General features: G+C 49.2%; 1 protein-coding gene across 2 annotated transcripts in view; it reads right to left on the bottom strand.

The window, feature by feature from the left end:
* Positions 1-5,795: 5,795 nt before the first annotated feature.
* The window catches only part of LOC138641592 (5-beta-cholestane-3-alpha,7-alpha-diol 12-alpha-hydroxylase-like), a 34,080-nt gene continuing 12,965 nt past the window's right edge, over positions 5,796-26,910 (bottom strand). For both annotated transcript variants that reach the window (XM_069729085.1, XM_069729084.1), the window contains exon 2: positions 5,796-9,616. In XM_069729085.1, the coding sequence (XP_069585186.1) occupies positions 8,073-9,608 (1,536 nt within the window). In that variant the 5' untranslated portion in view covers positions 9,609-9,616 and the 3' untranslated portion in view covers positions 5,796-8,072. The remainder of the gene's footprint in view (positions 9,617-26,910) is intronic.

Genomic DNA, 26,910 nt, shown 5'->3' with positions numbered 1-26,910 from the left:
AACTTTGCCTTCCTAAAGTTCAATGTTTTTGTGACTCCCTGACAAGATGGGGCAGAGTGCTGGACACAGATGGGGCAGAGTGCTGGACACAGATGGGGCAGAGTGCTGGACACAGATGGGGCAGGATTGGAAACAGATGGGGCAGGATGGATACGATGGAGACAGATGGGGCAGGATGGGGAGATCATATGGGGCAGAATGGATACTCATGAGGGCAGGATGGGAGAACATATGGCTGGAGCCTGGAATGAGACACACGGGGGCTAGAATGGCGAATATTACCATAGGGGCTAATTAAGGGATATTATTATTGCAGTGATGTATTTATTTTATTTTTTGAGTATACTGTTTTAAATGGGGGGGGCGGTCCTGTTACTGTGTAGAGTGATACTATGTTGCCTTCTTCATGTGGTGTAATGTAGAAGTTGGGAAAATTAAGTAATGTGTTCTACAAGCGGAACTCGAGATAACTGTGTTATTTCCTGCAGAGACGAGTCCTGGCTGGATGAAGCGATGGCGGTCTGTGCTGGATGAAAGATGAAGGACTTCACCTAGAGACGTCACTGGTGAGTTAGTGTTACCTATACACTGACACTATACACTGTATACTATATACAGAGGTCCTGTGTACAATGTCACCAGTGATCACTGTATTATCTATACATTATATACAGAGTTCCTGTGTGTAATGTCACCGGTGATCACTGTATTACCTGTACACAGACACTGCATACTAAGTACAGATCTCCTATGCATAATGGCACTGCTGGTGATAGTATTGTGGGTTTTTTTTTTATTACTGATCAGTATTGTAGTATTCAGTCATTTGTGGTAATATGCGGTCTGGTCATGGTGTAGCGGTATTTGTTCCTTGTATTTTATATTATTCGATCACTGTGGTGGTAATATGTCATCTGGTCATAGTGCGGTGGTATTTTTCCCTTGTATGTAGTATTATAGGTCATTTTAAAAATTGAAAAATAAATAAAAATATACCTAAATTGTATTGCATATTTTAACAAATATTTAGTAGGTTACAGCAGAGTAGGGCCCGGCCAAAAGTGTCTACCGTGTTATAGTGGCGAATTAAAAAATCTTTTGGCCAAAACAAAAGCTACCGGCTATATGTGTGATCTGGTGATGGGAACTGTTAATGTGTGATAGGTGAGAAGTGGAGATTTTCCAAGAGAGAGCGGTGGGACTGTGGACAGTTTGTGGGGTGGAGCCTGGAGGCGGGGCTGGGTGGAGCCTGGGCGGAGTTTCAAGGGGGCCCCGAAAATTTTGCCAGTATGGGGCCCCAAAATTTCTAGTGGCAGCCCTGATGAAAATGATCTTGCTGCGGAAAGCGCGGTTCTTCCTCTTGAACCATGGCAGGAAGTGTTGGTTTAGAAACTCCACATGAATTATGGAGTCCATCTTTACCCCTTCAGGGATCATAAAGGGGCCGACAATCTCTCTCCCCATGATTCCAGCCCAAAACATTACTCCACCTCCTCCTTGTTGGCGCCTTAGCTGTGTTTTCATGGGGTGTCCATCAACCAGCCATCCTCCACTCCATCCATCTGGACCACTGGCACGACACTCATCGGTGAACACAACAGTTTGGCAGTCAGTCTTCATGTATCGTTTGGCCCACTGGAGCCGTTTCTGCTGGTGTACAGTGGATAGAGGTGGTCAACAGGATCCACACAGCTGCAAACCTCTGAAGGACCCTGCACCTTGTTCTGGGGACGTTGGAGGCACCAGCAGCTCCATAAACTTGTCTGCCGCTATGACGAGGCATTTGTGCCGCTGCTCTTTTAACCTTACGCAATTGCCTGTTGGAAAGAGTCCTCAATTTTTCCTTATCCGGAATCAGCTACAGCTATGGGAATCAGCTACAGACTTCTGGATTGTGCGATGGTCACCATGAAGTGTCTTGGCAATGTTGGTTGTAGTCATGCCTCGACCTAAATACTCCACAATTTGTTGCTTCTCAGCAGCCGACACATCCTTTTTCTTTCCCTTTCCCATTTTGGCCTCATATGTAGCTGCTAAATAATGTGGAACAGCCGTCTTAAGTCGTCTTGCCTTTATTTGGACTCACCGGCCAAACTAATGTGCACAGGTATCTGCAATTGCTTTCAGTGATATAAAGACCCTGACACACATCACCATCAATAACAAACAACAAAATTCTAACCTGATCACTCCTAAACTCTGTGTGCATAATAATTTGGAACACAGTGTATGGGGGCTCTACAGAGTTTGGGGGCACAATATATAGAGGCGCTACAATATATGGGGGCTCTACACTTTAAGGAGGGAGCTACAATATATGGGGGCTCTACACTGTATGGGGACACAGTATATGGGGGTTCTACACTGTATGGAGACACAATGTATGGGGGTTCTACACTGTATGGGGACACAGTATATGGGGGTGCAACAATATATCGGGCTCTACACTGTATGGGGACACAGTATATGGGGGTGCAACAATATATCGGGCTCTACACTGTATGGAGACACAATGTATGGGGGTTCTACACTGTATGGGGGCACAATGTATGGGGGCTCTACACTGTATGGGGACACAGTATATGGGGGTGCAACAATATATGGGGGCTCTACACTGTATGGGGACAGAATGTATGGGGGTGCTACAATATATGGGGGCTCTACACTGTATGGGGACACAGTATATGGGGTTGCAACAATATATGGGGGCTCTACACTGTATGGGGGCACAATTATTATTTATTTATATAGCACCATTGATTCCATGGTGCTGTACATGAGAAGGGGTTACATACAAGTTACAGATATCACATACAGTAAACTAACAATGACAGACTGATACAGAGGGGCGAGGACCCTGCCCTTGCGGGCTTACATTCTACAGGATGGTGGGGAAGGAGACAGTAGGTTGAGGGTTGCAGGAGCTCCGGTGTTGGTGAGGCGGTAGCTCCGGTGTTGGTGAGGCGGTAGCTCCGGTGTTGGTGAGGCGGTAGCTCCAGTAGTGGCGAGGAGGCAGTGGGGTCAGTGCAGGCTGTAGGCTTTCCAAAGAGATGGGTTTTCAGGTTCCGTCTGAAGCAGAGGTGTCAAACTGCATTCCTCGAGGGCCGCAAACAGGTCATGTTTTCAGGATTTCCTTGTATTGCACAGGTGATAATTTAATCACCTGCACAGAATGATTCCAGCACCTTGTCCAATACAAGGAAATCCTGAAAACATGACCTGTTTGCGGCCCTCGAGGAATGCAGTTTGACACCTCTGGTCTGAAAGATCCGAATGTGGTTGACAGTCGGACGTGTTGGGGCAGAGAATTCCAGAGGATGGGGGATATTCTGGAGAAGTCTTGGAGGCGGTTGGGTGAGGAGCGAATAAGTGTGGAGGAGAGAAGGTCTTGGGAGGACCGGAGATCACGTGAGGGAAGATGTCGGGAGATTAGTTCAGAGATACATGGAGGAGACAGGTTGTGGATGGCTTTGTAGGTCAATATTAGTAATTTGAACTTGATACGCTGAGGGAATGGGAGCCAGTGAAGAGATTTGCAGAGGGGGGAAACGGAGGAGTAGCGAGGAGAGAGATGGATTAGTCGGGCAGCAGAGTTAAGGATGGACTGGAGAAGTGCAAGGGTGTTAGCAGGGAGGCCGCAGAAAAGGATGATGCAGTAGTCAAGGTGGGAGATGATGAGGGCATGCACAGGTATGTTAGTAGACTGAAGGTTGAGGAAAGGACGGATTCTGGAGATATTTTTGAGCTGGAGACGACAGGAGGTGGAAAGAGCTTGGATGTGTGGTTTGAAGGACAGGGCAGAGCGAGAGTTACCCCGAGGCAGCGGTCTAACGGTAAGGGGGAAAGCATGATGTCGCTAATTGCGATAGATAGATCAGGTAAGGAAGATCTATGAGATGGAGGAAAGATGATGAGTTCAGATTTGTCCACATTGAGTTTGAGGAAGTGAGAGGAGAAGAAGGAGAATATGGCTGATTGACACTCAGAGATTCTGGAATGGAAAGGTATGAGGAGATCCAGGATAGGACGAGATCTTTGATACCAGTGGGAGAAAGTATCTGTAGTAGGAGGCAGTGGTCAACTGTGTCGAGAACAGAGGACAGGTCTAGAAGGATGAGTACAGAGTATTGTCCGTTAGCTTTGGCTGTAAGTAGGTCGTTAGTGATTTTGGTCAGGGCTGTCTCAGTTGAGTGGTGGGGGAAGAAACCAGATTGTAGATTGTCAAAGAGCAAGTTAGATGAGAGGTTGGAGGAAAGTTCAGCATGGACGTGCTGCTCCAGGGGTTTGGACGCGAATGGGCGCAGTGATATTGGGCGATAGCTGGACATAGCGGTTGGATCGAGGGTTGGCTTTTTAAGGATAGGCGTGATTGTGGCATGTTTGAAAGCAGAAGGGAAGGTGCCAGAAGATAGTGATAGGTTGAAGAGGTGGGTTAGGGATGGGATAAGAGTGGTGGTGAGGTTGGGGAGGAGGTGGGATGGGATGAGGTCGAGCGCACAGGTGGTGAGGTGGGATTTGGAGAGGAGACAATTAAGCTCCCCCACAATGTATGAGGACTCTACAAAATATGGGGGCTCTACACTGTATGGGAACACAATGTATGGGGACACAATATATGGAAGCTCTATACTGTATGGGGGTGCTACAGTATATGGGGGCACAATGTACGGGCACTAGACTGGCAGATTTGCAATTCTCGAAAAAAAAGCCTGGCGTGGATGTTATACAAATCACTCACTGCAGCTGTAGATGAATTAATTGATAGGTGAAGTTTCCACAGTGGGGTCACTTCCGGGGGTTTTCTGCTGTTCTGGCACCTTTGGGACTCAGCAAATGTTGCCCGTTAACTATTTTAGGAAAATCTGTGCTCCAAAAGCCAAATAGCGCTCCTTCCTTCTCAGTCCTGACGTGTGGCCTAACAGTAATTTCTGACAACATATGGGGCTGCTACATATTTGGGAGAAATTGAGCAATACATTGTGGGGTCTAGGTTCACTTATCAACTCTTGTGTACCTGACAAATTTGCAGCAAATACAAAAATTACTTTTTACCACTAAAATGTCATATTTCCACGTCTCAATGTTATAAAATTCTGTGAGGCACCTATGGGTTCAAAATACTCATGACATCTTTAGATGACTTCCTTGAGGGGTCTAGTTTCAAAAATGGAGTCCCTTACGGGGGTTTCTGCTGTTCTCATATGACAGGGGCTCTTCAAATGTGATATGGCTTTCAAAATCTATCCCAGGCAAATAGCGCTCTTTCCTTTCCTAGCCCTGCCATGCGCCCACGCGTAAGTGTTTGACCACATATGGGATATCATCACGCTTGGTACCTATTGTGCAACAAATTATGGGGTTTGTTTTCTCCTATTATCCATTGTGAAAATTACAAATTTGGGGCTAAAACAACATTTTCATGAAAAAATGAAAATGTTCAATATGACAATGTAATTTTATCAAATTCCTTGTAGTACCTGTGGGTTCAAAATGCTCACTATACCCTGAAGAAAATCCTAGAGGGGTGTAGTTTCCAAAATGGTGTCACTTGTGTGGGGTTTCCATGGTATAGGCAAAGCAGGGGCTCTGCAAATGCGACATGAAGTCCGCAGACCGTTCCATCAAAGTCTGCATTCTAAAACGTCACTCCTTCCTTTCCAAGCTCTGCCGTGTGCCCAAGCAGTAGTTTTCCTCCAAATATGGGGTATCATCATACTCAGGAGAAATTGCACAACAACTTTTGAGGTCCAATTGCTCGTTACCCATATGAATGTAAAAAATGATACTAAAAGTAATTTTTTGTGGGTAAAATGTGTTTTTTTATTTTCACAACTTTATGTTATAAGCATGTGGGGGTTCAAGGTGGTCATGATACATCTAGATAAGTTCCTTGAGGGGTCTAGTGTCCGAAATGGTGTCATTTGTGGGGGGTTTCCACTGTTTAGGCACATCAGGGGCTCTCCAAATGCAAGATGGCGGCCGCTCTCGATTTCAGACATTTTTACACTAAAAAAGTCAAATGAAGCTCCATCCCTTCTGAGTCCTGCCGTGCGCCCAAATAGTAGATTTCCCCCACATATTTGGTATTGGAGTACTCACTAGAAAGTGTGCAATATATTTTGCAACATATTTTGAGGTCCATTTTCTCCTGTTACCTTTGTGAAAATAGAAAAATTTGGAGCTAAAGTAAAAGGTTTGTGAAAAAAAAGGTTAAATGTTCATTTTTTCCTTCAACGTTGCTTTAGTTCCTGTGAAGCACCTGAAGGGTTAATAAACTTCTTGAGTGTGGTTTTGAGCACCTGGAGGGGTGCAGTTTTTAGAATGGTGTCACTTTTGGGTATTTTCTATCATATAGGTCCCTCAAAGTCACTTGAAATGTGATGTGGTCCCTAAAAAAAAAAAGGTTTTGTAAATTTTGTTGGAAAAATAGGAAATCGCACGACAACTTTTAACCCTTATAACTTCCTAACAAAAAATTAAATGTTTCAAAAATGATGAAAATGTAAGTTAGTCATGTGGGAAATGTTATTTATTAACTATTTTGTGTAACATAACTCTAATTTAAGGGCATAAGAATTAAAAGTTAGAAAATTGCGAAATGTTGAAAATTTTTGCCAAATTTCCGATATTTTCACAAATAAATCCAAGTCTTATCAAACAAATGTTACTACTATTATAAAGTACAATATGTCAGGAAAAGAACAATCTTAGAATCAGTGGAGTCCATTGAAGTGTTCCAGAGCCTTGTCACTAAAATCAAAATTGTCTCAGTCACCAAGGGGTTAAGCTGAACATCACATTTATATAGCTTCCCATGGCTGGTTGTCCATTAGTCGGGGTCTCGGTCATGCTCGGCCCTTATTCACATTTACGTCATTTGACATATGGTAAGGTTTTCATGCTAGTCATGCTAGAGGTTAGGACTGTCCCCCACAGGGTCACTGTGATGTGGTAGGATGGCTTTTACATTTTTTTAATCATAATTATGTTAACTAAGCACAGTATATTATTTTCATGCACTATTGCTATTTATTTATTTACTGCAGGGTATTTGCTCACTTTCTTTTTTATCTTTGGCTCCGTCAAATCACACTGTCTTCTCCAGACTCTTCTGCACCCCTCCAGACTACTCTGTTCTTCCCAAGACACCTGTCTTTCACTCGCCTCTTCTGTTGTCTTCTGTCGTCCTCATTCAGACGCCTGTCCCTCCTACTCCAAACTCCCCAGTCCTCTCCAGACCCATCTGTCCTCCTCCACACTATTCTGTCCTCCTCCATTTTTCTCCTTTCTCCTTAGTCTTCCTCCATCAGACTCTTTTTTCCTCCTCCAGACTAGTCTGTCCCTTCCAGAGTCCTTGGTCCTCCAACAGACTACTATATTTTCCTTCCCCTGACCCCTCAATCATCTTCCAGACCCCTCTGTCTTTCTCCAGACCCCTCTGTCTCTTCCATATTCCCGTCTTCCTCTTCAGCCTCAAAACATAAAGAAAGCAAAAATTATATCCAAATTAGGTTTATTAGACATAATATTATAATCACAGCTCGTGGTTCATGGAGAGATTGCGGGAGTGATACTATAAAGCTACTATATATAGAGGGGAGCTCCACCACAAATAGACTTCTAATATACCATATAGTCAGGTGAGAAGATCCCATTAGTGTAGTGTGTGATCTGGAACCCCACCATATCCATCCATAGGCGACCCGTGTTGTAGGAATAAATGGCGGTCCAAGCTCACAGACGTTACTATAGATATCTACTCAATCCATCCATGACGTAGCAGAAGATCATCCTAAACAGGGTTCCTCTTAGATTCAATATATACAATACAAGAATCTCAAGTAACCAGAGCTAGTAATAGAAATTGAAGGATGGGTCATCATGGAGGAATTGCAGTATACTCAAGTATGGTTGAAACTTAACAGTAAATAAATATTATAAAATCCCATTTCTCCCACTAGGCCTTTCTTTGGACGAGGCGTCCCATGAAGAGTCCTCTGCTCCTAGGTGTCAGGTATTCTGGAATCATCAGTAGGTGGTTTCTTTTTGCACTTGGACCTTCTCTTGTGGAGCTAGTAACGTAACCGGTATTTGAATGGGACGTCATGGGTGGGCTGCATGGTGCCAAATCCCCATCGGTTCGGATCGATGTCTGGAATCTCCTCTTTTGGATTGACCAGCTCAAATTCGAAGTAGCTCAGCATCAGAAAGACAAACTGCTTCAGTTCATTGACAGCAAAAAAGCGACCAGGGCATATGGTAGTGCCGGCTCCCCAAGGCATGGTGAAATACTTCAGCCGCTTCCCATTCTTGAAGAACTCAGACTTTTTGGTGCCATCTTCATTCAGGAATCTGTTGTATTTGAACTTCTCGGGTTCTGGATGAACTTCTGGATCCATCTGAACGGCGGTGTATGGGAAAAGGGCAACACGGTCTCCTTTACGTATGGCATATTCCTTTCCAGATGACATTTTGAGGTTCATGTTCTCCTTGACGGCTCTGATCAGCACTGGGGCAGCAGTCAACCTCAAGGTCTCTTCTACTACACTATCCAGGACAGGTGTCTTCAGTAGCATATCCCTGGTTAGGTTGATCAGGGCACCTCCAGGTTTTACCTCTTGTCCATTTTCCTTCAGAACTCTATCGACTTCTTCACCGACGGCCTTCATGGCCTCTGGATGCTTCATTAAGTAGAGCAGGAGCCAGAAGCAGGCAGGTCCAGTGTTACCTTGAGATGCCCACAGAAGCAGGAACATGAACCTGTCCTGCATGTATTCTGGCATCCCATTCTCTGCTCGGTCCTGGAACTGGTCAGTAATCCAGCCACTGATGTTTTCTTTCTGTAGGGTTTTCTTTATAGACAGCGTGTTCCAGAAAAGCCTCTTCAGTCTCTCGGCCTCCAGCTTGTCTTTTGGTGGGAGTACGGCATAGGCCAGGCGTGGGAACAGTTTGTCATACTTTCTAAACTCACCAAACAATTCCTCTGAGTGGTCTCTGTCATGTTTCTTGGCTTTCTCTGAGTTTCCTTGACTTTTCACGGACTCATTCCCAAATAAGGCAAGATACCCCGCCCGGAAGACTATGTTGTAGCTGTAGTTGAATAGTCCATCTTGCTGCCACTTTTTCTCACCATCCACAGAGCCAACGCTATGAAGCATCAAATTCTGAAGGTTGTCCATCATGGCCTGGGTCATGAGCACTAGACCATCTCCCATAAGGTGCTTCGTACTCGCCTTCTCCAGTAACTTGTGATCATTGGTTCCAGAATGGTAGCCGAACACTCTGGCCACCAACTCCATAGCAAATTGCTCAAAGTCCAGCCTGGACCTGGCCTCTTTCACGATGGGACCAAACGATAATGGATCTGTGACAAAGGTGAAGTAATAGCCTCCGATCTGAACGGTGAAGATATCTCCATGCTTTTTCTGCATATTTTTTAAAAACCCTGCAGTGTTTTTTCGGAAATCGAGAGCGTATCCCAGCCATGGTATGGTGCCTTTATCTAGAGGGGGCTCATTGGGTCTTCTCTTCCGGAACATCCCCAACATGTAGAGACCTCCAAGAACCGAAGCCAACAGGGCCAGGAGTATCGAAAGCAACAGGGCCATGTCCAATACTGCAACGAGAAAGACATCAATGTAGGGATGAGGCTCAATAAGAAAGATCCAGAATATCCAAGTGGCAAACATAAGTGTCTGGAAGAATCTAAAAATTCTCTGATACATTCAGCATCAAAGATGCTCAGAAGATCAGCGATTGATCAATGCTCAGAAGTTCACTTTTTTCCTGTGAATCATGTCTTGCTCTACACACATGTAAAGATTCTCTACAGAGAGGCTTTATCGACACCTTTGGGATGTAGCGATCCTACCAGTCAGTAGTACATGCTTTAGGCCGGGGTCACACTTGCGAGGGTAATACCCGGCGCATCAATACCCGGCACTCGGGACCAGAGCGTGCGGCTGCATGTATTTCTATGTAGCTGAACGCTCCAGTCCCAAGTGTCGGCGGCAGTGACGGGTATTGGCGCAAGTTTCTCGCATTGCACTCGCAAGTGTGACCCCGGCCTTAAAGAAAGACTTTTTTGACAATAGGACTCAATCTAACACCTGAATTTATGACTCCCTACATGGACATGGTTACACCTCCACGACCAGACTGAATAAAGATCCCTCAACCATCACTCCACCATACTGACGCTAGATCACTGAGCCATCGCTCCACCATCTTCACCATACTGACTCCAGATCACTGAGCCATCGCTCCACCACCTCCACCATACTGACTCCAGATCACTGAGCCATCGATCCACCACCTCCACTATACTGACTCCAGATCACCGAGCCATCGCTCCACCACCTCCACCATACTGACTCCAGATCACTGAGCTATCGTTCCACCATACTGACGCTAGATCACTGAGCCATCGCTCCACCACCTCCACCATACTGACGCTAGATCACTGAGACATCGCTCCACCACCTCCACCATACTGACTCCAGATCACTGAGCCATCGCTCCACCACCTCCACTATACTGACGCTAGATCACTGAGACATCACTCCACCACCTCCAACATACTGACTCCAGATCACTGAGCCATCGCTCCACCACCTCCACCATACTGACTCCAGATCACTGAGCCATCGCTCCACCACCTCCACCATACTGACTCCAGATCAGTGAGCTATCACTCCACCACCTCCACCATACTGACTCCAGATCAGTGAGCCATCGCTCCACCACCTTCACCATACTGACTCCAGATCACTGAGCTAACACCCCACCATGCTTCATCTGCAACATAAACCTTCATTTTATGACCTCTATAAGAGGCCCCACTCCATCCACCCGCTGCACACATTCCTATATTATAGATCACTCCTAGAATATAATAAAGAGATCACTACTAGAATAAAAGAAAGGGATCACTTCTAATATGTAATAAAGAGATCACCTCAAGAATATAATAAAGAGATCACTCCTAGAATATAATAAAGGGATCACTCCTAGAATATAATAAAGGGATCACTCCTAGAATGTAATAAAAGAATCACTCCTAGAATCTAATAAAGGGATCACTCCTAGAATACAATAAAGGGATCACTCCTAGAATATAATTGTAATGATGTGAATATGCCATGTTTAAGTATCTACCTATCTTTCCAAGACACGCTGTGGGCCATTCCGACCCCCACTTCTCTCTCTCTCTCTCTGACTGCTGCTTGTATGTGTGTAATTCAAAACCCTCACTCGAAGTACTGGAGTTTTAAGGCTTAGCAGCATACTACTCATTCCCTCCTCCCATCTAATACCAGCCAAAACTGGTGTGGAAGCCCTGAGTTTCTTTATTCTATTAAAGTTATATATAGCAACACCGATTTGGGCTAGAGAGATAAGAATTATATATTCTGGATGTCCATCGGTAGATCTATCACCCACTGAAATCGCTAGCAGCTAAACGCAACAAGTGCAAAGTGCGGATTCTCAGCAGTTCACGTATTTACTTCAGGTGTACACTTAAAAGAATCCTCATGATGTGGGGCACATTCTGCTCATCGTGTATGAGATTCCTACTGCGAGCTAAGCATAAAAAATAGTTTTCATATTCTAAGTAAAGGGGAGGTGTCAGCCTCTAAGTGATGTCACCATAGGGGGAGTGCCTGGGTTTTGGGCTAGAATAACTTACTGAGACCAGCATTCTGGGAGTGTCTTTTGTCCGGGGTAATGCTAGCTGTAAGCCAGGGGTGATGCATCTGAATATATGCCCACCATCCCCCACAGCACACGGCCGCCATGACGATGCAATGACGTAATGACCTGTAAGTGTTCTTTTCAATTTTAATCCTTCTTTTATTTGTAATTGTAATGTACACATGATTTTGTCTTCTTTATAATATCTTTTTATACTTTGTAAACACTGCCTACCTTTTTTTGGAGTAAAATATATAATTTGGTAGCTTATCTCTCTCTGCTCTATAAACGAACTGTGCGTCCTCTGAGGTGAATTACGCTACTGATTTGGGTTGGCTCCGGACCCGTTAATCGGAGCTGGTGGCAGCATACTTTGTCCAGTGCAATCGGGCATCTTTGCAGCGACTGACGTAGTTGATAATTATTGGTCCCGCCTGTGTGGGAGTAGTTACATCGCCCTCACTGTAGCGTGCCGAATAGCCAGTACATAGCAGGCAGCCTTTCTGGTGACTAGTTACTCTAGGTGCAGTACCGTGACTGACCTGAGGGTAAGGGGCACCAGAGAGTTTCAAGTTCCAAATCTGAACTGGGAAGTGGGAAATAGATAAATCCCTTTCAGAAGTTATCAGGGGCAACCAAACAAACCCAGTTCGTGACAAATTGGTGTGAGTGGTGGGGATGATAAAGGTATCTTCCCCAGGATCCCTGACATTGTTGGGATCCGTAACATAGTGTTGGCAGCATGGTGTGAACCGTGACAATAATAAAGAGATCACTCCTAGAATATAACAAAGGGATCACTCCTAGAATATAATAAAGGACTCACTCCAAAAATATAATAAAGGGATCACTCTTAGAATATTATAAAGAGATCACTCCCAGAATACAATAAAGGGATGACTCCTAGAATACAATAAAGGGATCACTCCTAGAATATAATTAAGGCATCACTCCTAGAATATAATAAAGGGATCACTCCTAGAATACAATAAAGGGATCACTCCTAGAATACAATAAAGGGATCACTCCTAGAATATATTTAAGGCATCACTCCTAGAATATAATGTAGGGATCACTCCTAGAATATAATAAAGGGATCACTCCTAGAATACAATAAAGGGATCACTCCTAGAATACAATAAAGGGATCACTCCTAGAATATATTTAAGGCATCACTCCTAGAATATAATGTAGGGATCACTCCTAGAATATAATAAAGGGATCACTCCTAGAATACAATAAAGGGATCACTCCTAGAATATAATAAAGGGATCACTCCTAGAATACAATAAAGGGATCACTCCTAGAATACAATAAAGGGATCACTCCTAGAATATAATTAAGGCATCACTCCTAGAATATAATTAAGGCATCACTCCTAGAATATAATAAAGGGATCACTCCTAGAATACAATAAAGGGATCACTCCTAGAATACAATAAAGGGATCACTCCTAGAATATATTTAAGGCATCACTCCTAGAATATAATGTAGGGATCACTCCTAGAATATAATAAAGGGATCACTCCTAGAATACAATAAAGGGATCACTCCTAGAATACAATAAAGGGATCACTCCTAGAATATATTTAAGGCATCACTCCTAGAATATAATGTAGGGATCACTCCTAGAATATAATAAAGGGATCACTCCTAGAATACAATAAAGGGATCACTCCTAGAATATAATAAAGGGATCACTCCTAGAATACAATAAAGGGATCACTCCTAGAATACAATAAAGGGATCACTCCTAGAATATAATTAAGGCATCACTCCTAGAATATAATGTAGGGATCACTCCTAGAATATAATAAAGGGATTCCTTTTGCGTTTTTGGACATAGAAGTCTTTGTATAGGATCACACTGGACCCTCCATTCTCAGCCTCCATGACTTGGGGTCAGTTGTACTCTGGCCGGATGAGGGGCGATATAAGGAGGACAGGTCCTGAGCGCCATCTCTGCCAGTAAACAGAGCACTTCCCTAACAGCTCAGTCTTAGGAAGGAAGTCGCCTCCTATTCACGGAGCGCGGGATCTGCTCCCCCACAACGGATCCTGGAATCCAGACTTTCCCATAGAGACCCCAGAATTGTCAGGCTGCCAACAAATAACACCACCAGACCGTGGCACACAGTAAGCTACCCAAATACCAGAGACCCCCCAAGTCAGCAGGTGGCACAGAGCCGTACAATATCGTATCACCAGACAGTGCCCACACAATCCCACTATAGAGGGTCTGCGTCATACCACCCGGACTTTAGTATGACACCACAATGACGATATGTGACAGAGCCTGAAAAATACCACCACATAGTGCTGCCATACCGTGCACACAACAGACCGACATAATACCGGACTATATGGCGCCTAAGAATAGGGCTGAAAATGTGGTGCCCTAATGATACTACCACACAGTGCGCTCATCAGTGTGGAGTAGGAAACTGGCTAGTAGGAGCAGTGCCTAGTAAAAGGCAAATACCCCGAAACAGCTGTCTGTGGATGGATACCATGTTTTGGCATAGGTGGTTTTCCTTTTTGGATGCTGCCCTTCCCGTGGTTGTTCCTTCCCGGTGAAAGGCCTGGCTATTTATTGCTTGCGTTGAGAAACACGTGATGGTGTCTCCGCGGCTTTTCTACATGCATTCACTGCTGCAGTCCCGCGGCTCAAACTTGTGAGCGCAGCTCCTGACTGGTCAGAAGTTAGACGCTATGTCACAAGCGCTCAGTGTAAGACTATGAGGCTATGTGCACACTTTGCGGATTTTTCCGCACCGTTTTTGCAAAATCCACAGGTAAAATGTGCTGTGTTTTACCTGTGGATTTACCACGGATTTCCTGCGTTTTTACACCTGCGGATTCCTATACAGGAGCAGGTGTAAAACGCTACAGAATCCGCACAAAGAATTGACATGCTGCGGAAAATACAACTCAGCGTTTCCACGCGGTATCTTCTGCACCATGTGGTGCACTGCGGATTTGGTTTTCCATAGGTTTACATGGTTCTGTGCACCGCATGGAAAACTGCTGCGGATCCGCACCGTGTGCACAGAGCCTGAGAGCGACAAAGAGGCCGAGGCTCCCATAGACTCACACTGATTAGTGACCTCTGCGCCGCTCCATGAAACACTGCAGGAGACGGAGCCGAGCGGAGACTAAAACAGACTGGGGGCAGCGGACGGGGATTGTCAGCTCCGCTCCAGCAAAGAAATAAAAAAATGCCGGAGTGGTGCTGTAAATGTGAGGCAGCTCTTGGATACTATAGGGGGGCTTCATATACTAATACTCATAAAAGACCCAGGTGGTATCAAAAGCCCCCTAACCCCCCATCTCCAGCCTCCCCAGACAGCAAATATTACGTCATGGATCACATATAATATAACAAAACATTATAATATTCATCCCCCAGTACCCTGTCCCCCATCCCCCACTTCAGTACCCAATACCCCCATCATCTCACATTCACCCCCTCAGTACCCTGTCCCCCATCCCCCACTTCAGTACCCAATACCCCCATCATCTCACATTCACCCCCTCAGTACCCTGTCCCCACTCCCCCGCTTCAGTACCCAATACCCCCATGGTCTCACATCCACCCCCTCAGTACCCTGTCCCCCCTCCCCCACTTCAGTACCCAATACCCCCATCATCTCACATTCACCCCCTCAGTACCCTGTCCCCACTCCCCCACTTCAGTACCCAATACCCCATCATCTCACATTCACCCCCTCAGTACCCTGTCCCCCATCCCCCACTTCAGTACCCAATACCCCCATCATCTCACATTCACCCCCTCAGTACCCTGTCCCCCATCCCCCACTTCAGTACCCAATACCCCCATCATCTCACATTCACCCCCTCAGTACCCTGTCCCCACTCCCCCGCTTCAGTACCCAATACCCCCATGGTCTCACATCCACCCCCTCAGTACCCTGTCCCCCCTCCCCCACTTCAGTACCCAATACCCCCATCATCTCACATTCACCCCCTCAGTACCCTGTCCCCAATCCCCCACTTCAGTACCCAATACCCCCATGGTCTCACATCCACCCCCTCAGTACCCTGTCCCCCCTCCCCCACTTCAGTACCCAATACCCCCATGGTCTCACATCCACCCCCTCAGTACCCTGTTCCCACTCCCCTGCTTCAGTACCCAATACCCCCATGGTCTCACATCCACCCCCTCAGTACCCTGTCCCCCCTCCCCCATTTCAGTACCCAATACCCCCATCATCTCACATTCACCCCCTCAGTACCCTGTCCCCACTCCCCCGCTTCAGTACCCAATACCCCCATGGTCTCACATCCACCCCCTCAGTACCCTGTCCCCCCTCCCCCACTTCAGTACCCAATACCCCATCATCTCACATTCACCCCCTCAGTACCCTGTCCCCCCCTCCCCCACTTCAGTACCCAATACCCCCATCATCTCACATTCACCCCCTCAGTACCCTGTCCCCCCTCCCCCGCTTCAGTACCCAATACCCCCATGGTCTCACATCCACCCCCTCAGTACCCTGTCCCCCCTCCCCCGCTTCAGTACCCAATACCCCCATGGTCTCACATCCACCCCCTCAGTACCCTGTCCCCCCTCCCCCACTTCAGTACCCAATACCCCCATCATCTCACATTCACCCCCTCAGTACCCTGTCCCCACTCCCCCACTTCAGTACCCAATACCCCCATCATCTCACATTTACCCCCTCAGTACCCTGTCCCCACTCCCCCGCTTCAGTACCCAATACCCCCATGGTCTCACATCCACCCCCTCAGTACCCTGTCCCCCCTCCCCCACTTCAGTACCCAATACCCCCATGGTCTCACATCCACCCCCTCAGTACCCTGTCCCCCCTCCCCCACTTCAGTACCCAATACCCCCATGGTCTCACATCCACCCCCTCAGTACCCTGTCCCCCCTCCCCCACTTCAGTACCCAATACCCCCATCATCTCACATTCACCCCCCCAGTGCCCTGTCCCCACTCCCCCGCTTCAGTACCCAATACCCCCATGGTCTCACATCCACCCCCTCAGTACCCTGTCCCCCCTCCCCCGCTTCAGTACCCAATACCCCCATGGTCTCACATCCACCCCCTCAGTACCCTGTCCCCCCTCCCCCACTTAAGTACCCAATATCCCCATGGTCTCACATCCACCCCCTTAGTACCCTGTCCTCCCTCCCCCACTTCAGTACCCAATACCCCCATCATCTCACATGGACCCCCTCAGTACCCTGTCCCCCCTTCCCCACTTCAGTACCCAATACCCCCATAATCTCACATTTACCCCCCCAGTGCCCTGTCCCCACTCCCCCGCTTCAGTACCCAATACCCCCATGGTCTCACATCCACCCCCTCAGTACCCTGTCCCCCCTCCCCCACTTCAGTACCCAATACCCCCATGGTCTCACATCCACCCCCTCAGTACCCTGTCCCCCTTCCCCCACTTCAGTACCCAATACCCCCATGGTCTCACATCCACCCCCTCAGTACCCTGTCCCCCATCCCCCACTTCAGTACCCAATACCCCCATCATCTCACATTCACCCCCCCGGTGCCCTGTCCCCACTCCCCCGCTTCAGTACCCAATACCCCCATGGTCTCACATCCACCCCCTCAGCACCCTGTTCCCCCTCCCCCACTTCAGTACCCAATACCCCCATGGTCTCACATCCACCCCCTCAGTACCCTGTCCCCCCTCCCCCACTTAAGTACCCAATATCCCCATGGTCTCACATCCACCCCCTTAGTACCCTGTCCTCCCTCCCCCACTTCAGTACCCAATACCCCCATCATCTCACATTGACCCCCTCAGTACCCTGTCCCCCCTCCCCCACTTCAGTACCCAATACCCCCATCATCTCACATTTACCCCCTCAGTACCCTGTCCCCACTCCCCCGCTTCAGTACCCAATACCCCCATGGTCTCACATCCACCCCCTCAGTACCCTGTCCCCCCTCCCCCACTTCAGTACCCAATACCCCCATGGTCTCACATCCACCCCCTCAGTACCCTGTCCCCCCTCCCCCACTTCAGTACCCAATACCCCCATGGTCTCACATCCACCCCCTCAGTACCCTGTCCCCCATCCCCCACTTCAGTACCCAATACCCCCATCATCTCACATTCACCCCCCCAGTGCCCTGTCCCCACTCCCCCGCTTCAGTACCCAATACCCCCATGGTCTCACATCCACCCTCAGTACCCTGTCCCCCCTCCCCCACTTCAGTACCCAATACCCCCATGGTCTCACATCCACCCCCTCAGTACCCTGTCCCCCATCCCCCACTTCAGTACCCAATACCCCCATGGTCTCACATCCACCCCCTCAGTACCCTGTCCCCCCTCCCCCACTTCAGTACCCAATACCCCCATGGTCTCACATCCACCCCCTCAGTACCCTGTCCCCCATCCCCCACTTCAGTACCCAATACCCCCATCATCTCACATTCACCCCCCCAGTGCCCTGTCCCCACTCCCCCGCTTCAGTACCCAATACCCCCATGGTCTCACATCCACCCCCTCAGTACCCTATCCCCCCTCCCCCACTTCAGTACCCAATACCCCCATGGTCTCACATCCACCCCCTCAGTACCCTGTCCCCCCTCCCCCACTTCAGTACCCAATACCCCCATGGTCTCACATCCACCCCCTCAGTACCCTGTCCCCCCTCCCCCACTTCAGTACCCAATACCCCCATGGTCTCACATCCACCCCCTCAGTACCCTGTCCCCCCTCCCCCACTTCAGTACCCAATACCCCCATCATCTCACATTCACCCCCCCCAGTGCCCTGTCCCCACTCCCCCGCTTCAGTACCCAATACCCCCATGGTCTCACATCCACCCCATCAGTACCCTGTCCCCCCTCCCCCACTTCAGTACCCAATACCCCCATGGTCTCACATCCACCCCCTCAGTACCCTGTCCCCCATCCCCCACTTCAGTACCCAATACCCCCATCATCTCACATTCACCCCCCCAGTGCCCTGTCCCCACTCCCCCGCTTCAGTACCCAATACCCCCATGGTCTCACATCCACCCTCAGTACCCTGTCCCCCCTCCCCCACTTCAGTACCCAATACCCCCATGGTCTCACATCCACCCCCTCAGTACCCTGTCCCCCATCCCCCACTTCAGTACCCAATACCCCCATGGTCTCACATCCACCCCCTCAGTACCCTGTCCCCCATCCCCCACTTCAGTACCCAATACCCCCATGGTCTCACATCCACCCCCTCAGTACCCTGTCCCCCCTCCCCCACTTCAGTACCCAATACCCCCATCATCTCACATTCACCCCCCCAGTTCCCTGTCCCCACTCCCCCGCTTCAGTACCCAATACCCCCATGGTCTCACATCCACCCCCTCAGTACCCTGTCCCCCCTCCCACGCTTCAGTACCCAATACCCCCATGGTCTCACATCCACCCCCTCAGTACCCTGTCCCCCATCCCCCACTTCAGTACCCAATACCCCCATGGTCTCACATCCACCCCCTCAGTACCCTGTCCCCCCTCCCTCACTTCAGCACCCAATACCCCCATCATCTCACATTCACCCCCCCAGTGCCCTGTCCCCACTCCCCCACTTCAGTACCCAATACCCCCATCATCTCACTTTCACCCCTTCAGTACCCTGTCCCCCCTCCCACGCTTCAGTACCCAATACCCCCATCATCTCACTTTCACCCCCTCAGTACCCTGTCCCCCATCCCCCACTTCAGTACCCAATACCCCCATGGTCTCACATCCACCCCCTCAGTACCCTGTCCCCCATCCCCCACTTCAGTACCCAATACCCCCATGGTCTCACATCCACCCCCTCAGTACCCTGTCCCCCCTCCCCCACTTCAGCACCCAATACCCCCATCATCTCACATTCACCCCCCCAGTGCCCTGTCCCCACTCCCCCACTTCAGTACCCAATACCCCCATCATCTCACTTTCACCCCCTCAGTACCCTGTCCCCCCTCCCCCACTTCAGTACCCAATACCCCCATCATCTCACATTTACCCCCTCAGTACCCTGTCCCCCCTCCCACGCTTCAGTACCCAATACCCCCATGGTCTCACATCCACCCCCTCAGTACCCTGTCCCCTCTCCCCCACTTCAGCACCCAATACCCCCATCATCTCACAATCACCCCCCCAGTGCCCTGTCCCCACTCCCCCACTTCAGTACCCAATACCCCCATGGTCTCACATCCACCCCCTCAGTACCCTGTCCCCACTCCCCCACTTCAGTACCCAATACCCCCATGGTCTCACATCCACCCCCTCAGTACCCTGTCCCCCCTCCCCCACTTCAGTACCCAATACCCCCATCATCTCACTTTCACCCCCTCAGTACCCTGTCCCCACTCCCCCACTTCAGTACCCAATACCCCCATGGTCTCACATCCACCCCCTCAGTACCCTGTCCCCCCTCCCCCACTTCAGTACCTAATACCCCAATAGTCTCACATTCACATCACAGTGACATACCTGAATTTAATAAACCTAAAATGTTCCATCCCCACTAAGGCTGCGTTCAGACTAGCGTTGTGCTAGTGTGCGTCGGGTTAGCGTCAGGCGTCGGGCGACGCAGCGGTGACGCACGCGTCATGCGCCCCTATGTTTAACATGGGGGACGCATGCGTTTTTGTTTGTTGCGTTTTGCGACGCATGCGTCTTTTTTGCCGCAAGCGTCGGACCAAGAAAACGCAACAAGTTGCATTTTTCTTGCGTCCGATTTTCGGCAAAAAACGTGCGTTGTGCGTTGCGTCGCAGCGGCGCACAACGCTAGTCTGAACGTGATGAAGTTTGCAGGCAGAACCAGCGTGCCTGAGCCAATCCCAGCCTGCACAGAGTGAAGAAAACTGCAGCCAGGAAAAGCTTCATGATCAGGTCAGACGGGAGAAACCATTCACTGCAGGGGGGGACTGCAGCCGCCACTGTGCTAATAGCCAGACGGGAGCAGACATTATACTGCTCTGCCCTGATGCGGTGTTCTGCCTCCCGGTGGGCCCCTTCATGTGACAGGGCCCCCTCTGCCCCCCGTAGCTACGCTACTGATTCATCCTATGGGCAACTATAGTCATATTGCTATCAGGTCAGATTAATATTGAGGATCTGAGAGGCCAGTAGGACCTGTTCAACACCCCGCACCCTTTTTCTGTTCCTTGGTTATAGGGAAAGGAAGAACAGAGAGAAAAATAAAAAAGGAGAGAGAAAGAAAGAACAGAGAGAAAGAACAGAGAAAAAGAAAGAAAGGAGAGAGAGAGAAAGAACAGAGAGAGAAAGAAGGAGGGGAAACAAAACAGAAAGAAAAAGGGGAAAGAAAGACAAAGAAAGAACAGAGAAAAAGAGAGGAGAGAAAAAAAAAAGATTAGAGGGAAATAAAGAACACAGAGAAAGAACAGAGAGAGAAATAAAGATTCTATAAAGATACTATAGCGGCCCGGCTCCCATTGTAACGCCCACCTGAGCCTCCCGCTGCAGGACAGATCATGATCCGCTCACATGGCCGGCATCCCCGATTCCAAGGCGATCCCGCTGTCCGCGCTGTCGGAGGAGGACGCGGTGATGGATCTGGAGCATTCCCTGGAGTGCCTTACAGCCTGTAATGACCACCGGAGCTCCTGCAACCCCACCATCCTGTAGAATGTAAGCCCGCGGGGGCAGGGTCCTCGCCCCTCTGTACCAGGCTGTCATTGGTAGTTTTGTTTAGTGTAAGTGATATTTTTATTTTGATGTAACCCCGTCTAATGTACAGACCATGGAATCAATGGTGCTATATAAATAAATAATAATAATAATAATAAAGTGCCTCCATGGTTCCGTCACAATCTCCTCCCGCAGTTACATCATTTCCAATCAGCTTCCAGCACGATACTTCAGGTGGAACGTCAAGTGCGAGTTTTAAAGTGCTCCTCGGGGCTCCGCCGTGTACTCCTGTGTCCACAGCAAAAGTAAGCTCCCGGCCGGGACAGCCTCTCAAAATCGGGACTGTCCCGCTGGATCCGGGACGGTTGGGAGGTATGGAATTTGCTCCTCACCTTACACCGACCTCGTACACGCACGGCTCTACACACCTCATACACACACGGCTCCGCTCCATACACCTCGCGCACACACACGGCTCCACTCAGTACACACATGGCTCCACTCCGTAAGACTTGTACACACGCGGCCACGCTACGTACACCTCCTACACACATGGCTCCACTCCGTAAGACTTGTACACACGCGGCCACGCTACGTACACCTCCTACACACATGGCTCCACTCCGTAAACCTCGTACTCATGCTGCTCCGCTCCGTACATCCCATACACACATGGATCCGCTCCATACACCTCATACACACGCGGCTCCGCTCCGTACTTCTCGAACACACACGGGTCAGCTCCGTACACCTCGTACACACATGGCTCCGCTCCGTACACCTTGTACACACACGGCTCCGCTCCGTACACCTTGTACACACACGGGTCTGCTCCGTACACCTCGTACACACACGGCTCCGCTCCGTACACCAAGTACACACACGGCTCCGCTCCATACACCTTGTACACACACGGCTCCGCTCCATACACCTTGTACACACACGGGTCTGCTCCGTACACCTCGTACACACATGGCTCCGCTCCATACACCTTGTACACACACGGCTCCGCTCCATACACCTTGTACACACACGGCTCCGCTCCATACACCTTGTACACACACGGGTCTGCTCCGTACACCTCGTACACACATGGCTCCGCTCCATACACCTTGTACACACACGGCTCCGCTCCATACACCTTGTACACACACGGCTCCGCTCCATACACCTTGTACACACACGGGTCTGCTCCGTACACCTCGTACACACACAGCTCCGCTCCATACACCTTGTACACACACGGCTCCGCTCCATACACCTTGTACACACACGGCTCCGCTCCGTACACCTTGTACACACACGGGTCCGCTCCGTACACCAAGTACACACAGCTCCGCTCCATACACCTTGTACACACATGGCTCCGCTCCATACACCTCGTACACACACGGCTCCGCTCCATACACCTTGTACACACACGGCTCCGCTCCGTACACCTCGTACACACACGGCTCCGCTCCGTACACCAAGTACACACATGGCTCCACTCAATACACGTTGTACACACACATGGCTCCGCTCCGCACACCTCGTACACACACGGCTCCACTCCGTACACCAAGTACACACCCGGCTGTGCTCCGCACACACATGACTCTGCTCTGCACACCTCGTACACACATGGCTCCGCTCCGTACACCTCGTACACACCCGGCTCTGCACCGCACACACCCGGCTGTGCTCCGCACACCTCGTACACACATGGCTCCGCTCCGTACACCTCGTACACACACGGCTCCACTCCGTACACCTCGTACACACATGGCTCCACTCCGTACACCTCGTACACACATGGCTCCGCTCCGTACACCTTGTACACACACGGCTCCGCTCCATACACCTTGTACACACACGGGTCTGCTCCGTACACCTCGTACACACACGGCTCCGCTCCGTACACCAAGTACACACACGGCTCCGCTCCATACACCTTGTACACACACGGCTCCGCTCCATACACCTTGTACACACACGGGTCTGCTCCGTACACCTCGTACACACATGGCTCCGCTCCATACACCTTGTACACACACGGCTCCGCTCCATACACCTTGTACACACACGGCTCCGCTCCATACACCTTGTACACACACGGGTCTGCTCCGTACACCTCGTACACACATGGCTCCGCTCCATACACCTTGTACACACACAGCTCCGCTCCATACACCTTGTACACACACGGCTCCGCTCCATACACCTTGTACACACACGGCTCCGCTCCGTACACCTTGTACACACACGGGTCCGCTCCGTACACCAAGTACACACAGCTCCGCTCCATACACCTCGTACACACACGGCTCCGCTCCATACACCTTGTACACACACGGCTCCGCTCCGTACACCTCGTACACACACGGCTCCGCTCCGTACACCAAGTACACACATGGCTCCACTCAATACACTTTGTACACACACATGGCTCCGCTCCGCACACCTCGTACACACACGGCTCCACTCCGTACACCAAGTACACACCCGGCTGTGCTCCGCACACACATGACTCTGCTCTGCACACCTCGTACACACATGGCTCCGCTCCGTACACCTCGTACACACCCGGCTCTGCACCGCACACACCCGGCTGTGCTCCGCACACCTCGTACACACATGGCTCCGCTCCGTACACCTCGTACACACACGGCTCCACTCCGTACACCTCGTACACACACGGCTCCACTCCGTATACCTTGTACACACACGGCTCTGCTACATCCACCCTGCAAACCCCTCCTGACCCCACACATCAACTTCCCCTCATCCAGCACTATGACAATAACCACGACAGAGTCCTGCATACACGAGGACCCTGATCATGTGACCGCTGACTCCTCCCCCTCCTATGACCTCATCACAGGTCCTGTGTGCACAGAGCAGCCATCCATGAGCAACCCGAGGAGATGCATGGAGAAGAGCGACTTCAGCGTCAGGACCTGTGATGATGACACGTGAGTTGGGGAGGGCTGGATGAGGAGATCCAGAACGGAGCCCTGAATAGACTCAATAGCGCAGTAACTGAACCTGCATCTCCGACGCAAATCCAGTTACTACACCGACAGTGACTCAGGCAGTGCCGCCTGAGCCAAAGTGCTCAACTCGCCTCATGGTAGCGGCGCCACTGCGCATTGCAACGGGACACTGTCGACGTAAGTGTGAAACAAGCCTAAGGCTATGTGCATACGTTGCGGATTGGGGTGCAGAATTTTCCGCACAAAATTTGCATCTCCTGGCAGAAAACGCAGGTGCGGATGTGCCGCGGATTTTGTGCGTTTTTGTTGTGGAATTGATGCGGATTTTGTGCGGATTTTCTGCGATTTTAGCCCTGCGGATTTCTGTAATGGAAGGGGTCAGAAACGCTGCAGTTCCGCACAAAAGAAGTGACATGCTACTTCCTTTTGATCCGCACTGGTTTTCATGCGGATTTTTCTGCACCATTAACACAGCATTTTTTTTTCTATTGATTTACATTGTACTGTAAATCACTTTGCGGAACTGCAGTGTTTCTGCGCGGAAAAATCCGCTGCAGATCGGCACTAATTCCGCATTGTGTGTACACAGCCTAAAGCCTGAATATACCGTCCTGTACATTGTCCTACAGACCCCTAATAATACCGCCATACAGTGCACTCATAGTGCCACCAGAATGTACAAATACCAGGGGTGACTAATGCCTGAATATACCGTCCTGTACACTGTCCTACAGACCCCTAATAATACCGCCATACAGTGCACTCATAGTGCCACCAGAATGTACAAATACCAGGGGTGACTAATGCCTGAATATACCGTCCTGTATACTGTCCTATAGTGCCCTAATGATACCGCCATACAGTGCACTCATAGTGCCAACAGAATGTACAAATACCAGGGGTGACTAATGCCTGAATATACCATCCTGTATACTGTCCTATAGTGCCCTAATTATACTGCCATACAGTGCACTCATAGTGCCACCAGAATGTACAAATACCAGGGGTGACTAATGCCTGAATATACCATCCTGTACACTGTCCTACAGACCCCTAATAATACCGCCATACAGTGCACTCATAGTGCCACCAGAATGTACAAATACCAGAGGTGACTAATGCCTGAATATACCGTCCAGTACACTGTCCTATAGTGCCCTAATAATACCGCCATACAGTGCACTCATAGTGTCACCAGAATGTACAAATACCAGGGGTGACTAATGCCTGAATATACCGTCCTGTATACTGTCCTATAGTGCCCTAACAATACTGCCATACAGTGCACTCATAGTGCCACCAGAATGTACAAATACCAGGGGTGACTAATGCCTGAATATACCGTCCTGTACACTGTCCTATAGTGCCCTAATAATACCGCCATACAGTGCACTCATAGTGCCAACAGAATGTACAAATACCAGGGGTGACTAATGCCTGAATATACCGTCCTGTATACTGTCCTATAGTGCCCTAATTATACTGCCATACAGTGCACTCATAGTGCCACCAAATTGTACAAATACCAGGGGTGACTAATGCCTGAATATACCGTCCTGTATACTGTCCTATAGTGTGCTAATAATACCGCCATACAGTGCACTCATAGTGTCACCAGAATGTACAAATACCAGGGGTGACTAATGCCTGAATATACCGTCCTGTACACTGTCCTATAGTGCCCTAATAATACCGCCATACAGTGCACTCATAGTGCCACCAGAATGTACAAATACCAGAGGTGACTAATGCCTGAATATACCGTCCAGTACACTGTCCTATAGTGCCCTAATAATACCGCCATACAGTGCACTCATAGTGCCACCAGAATGTACAAATACCAGAGGTGACTAATGCCTGAATATACCGTCCAGTACACTGTCCTATAGTGCCCTAATAATACCGCCATACAGTGCACTCATAGTGCCACCAGAATGTACAAATACCAGAGGTGACTAATGCCTGAATATACCGTCCAGTACACTGTCCTATAGTGCCCTAATAATACCGCCATACAGTGCACTCATAGTGCCACCAGAATGTACAAATACCAGAGGTGACTAATGCCTGAATATACCGTCCAGTACACTGTCCTATAGTGCCCTAATAATACCGCCATACAGTGCACTCATAGTGCCAACAGAATGTACAAATACCAGGGGTGACTAATGCCTGAATATACCGTCCTGTATACTGTCCTATAGTGCCCTAATTATACTGCCATACAGTGCACTCATAGTGCCACCAAATTGTACAAATACCAGGGGTGACTAATGCCTGAATATACCGTCCTGTACACTGTCCTATAGTGCCCTAATAATACCGCCATACAGTGCACTCATAGAGCCACCAGAATGTGCAAATACAAGGGGTGACTAATGCCTGAATATACCGTCCTGTATACTGTCCTATAGTGCCCTAACAATACCGCCATACAGTGCACTCATAGTGCCACCAGAATGTACAAATACCAGAGGTGACTAATGCCTGAATATACCGTCCTGTATACTGTCCTATAGTGCCCTAATAATACCGCCATACAGTGCACTCATAGTGCCACCAGAATGTACAAATACCAGGGGTGACTAATGCCTGAAT

The sequence above is a fragment of the Ranitomeya imitator genome, chromosome 6 (assembly GCF_032444005.1).
Source record: "Ranitomeya imitator isolate aRanImi1 chromosome 6, aRanImi1.pri, whole genome shotgun sequence".
NCBI lineage: Eukaryota > Metazoa > Chordata > Amphibia > Anura > Dendrobatidae > Ranitomeya > Ranitomeya imitator.
Note: the sequence above shows the minus strand (reverse complement) of the source record. Positions and strands in the feature narration are given on the sequence as shown.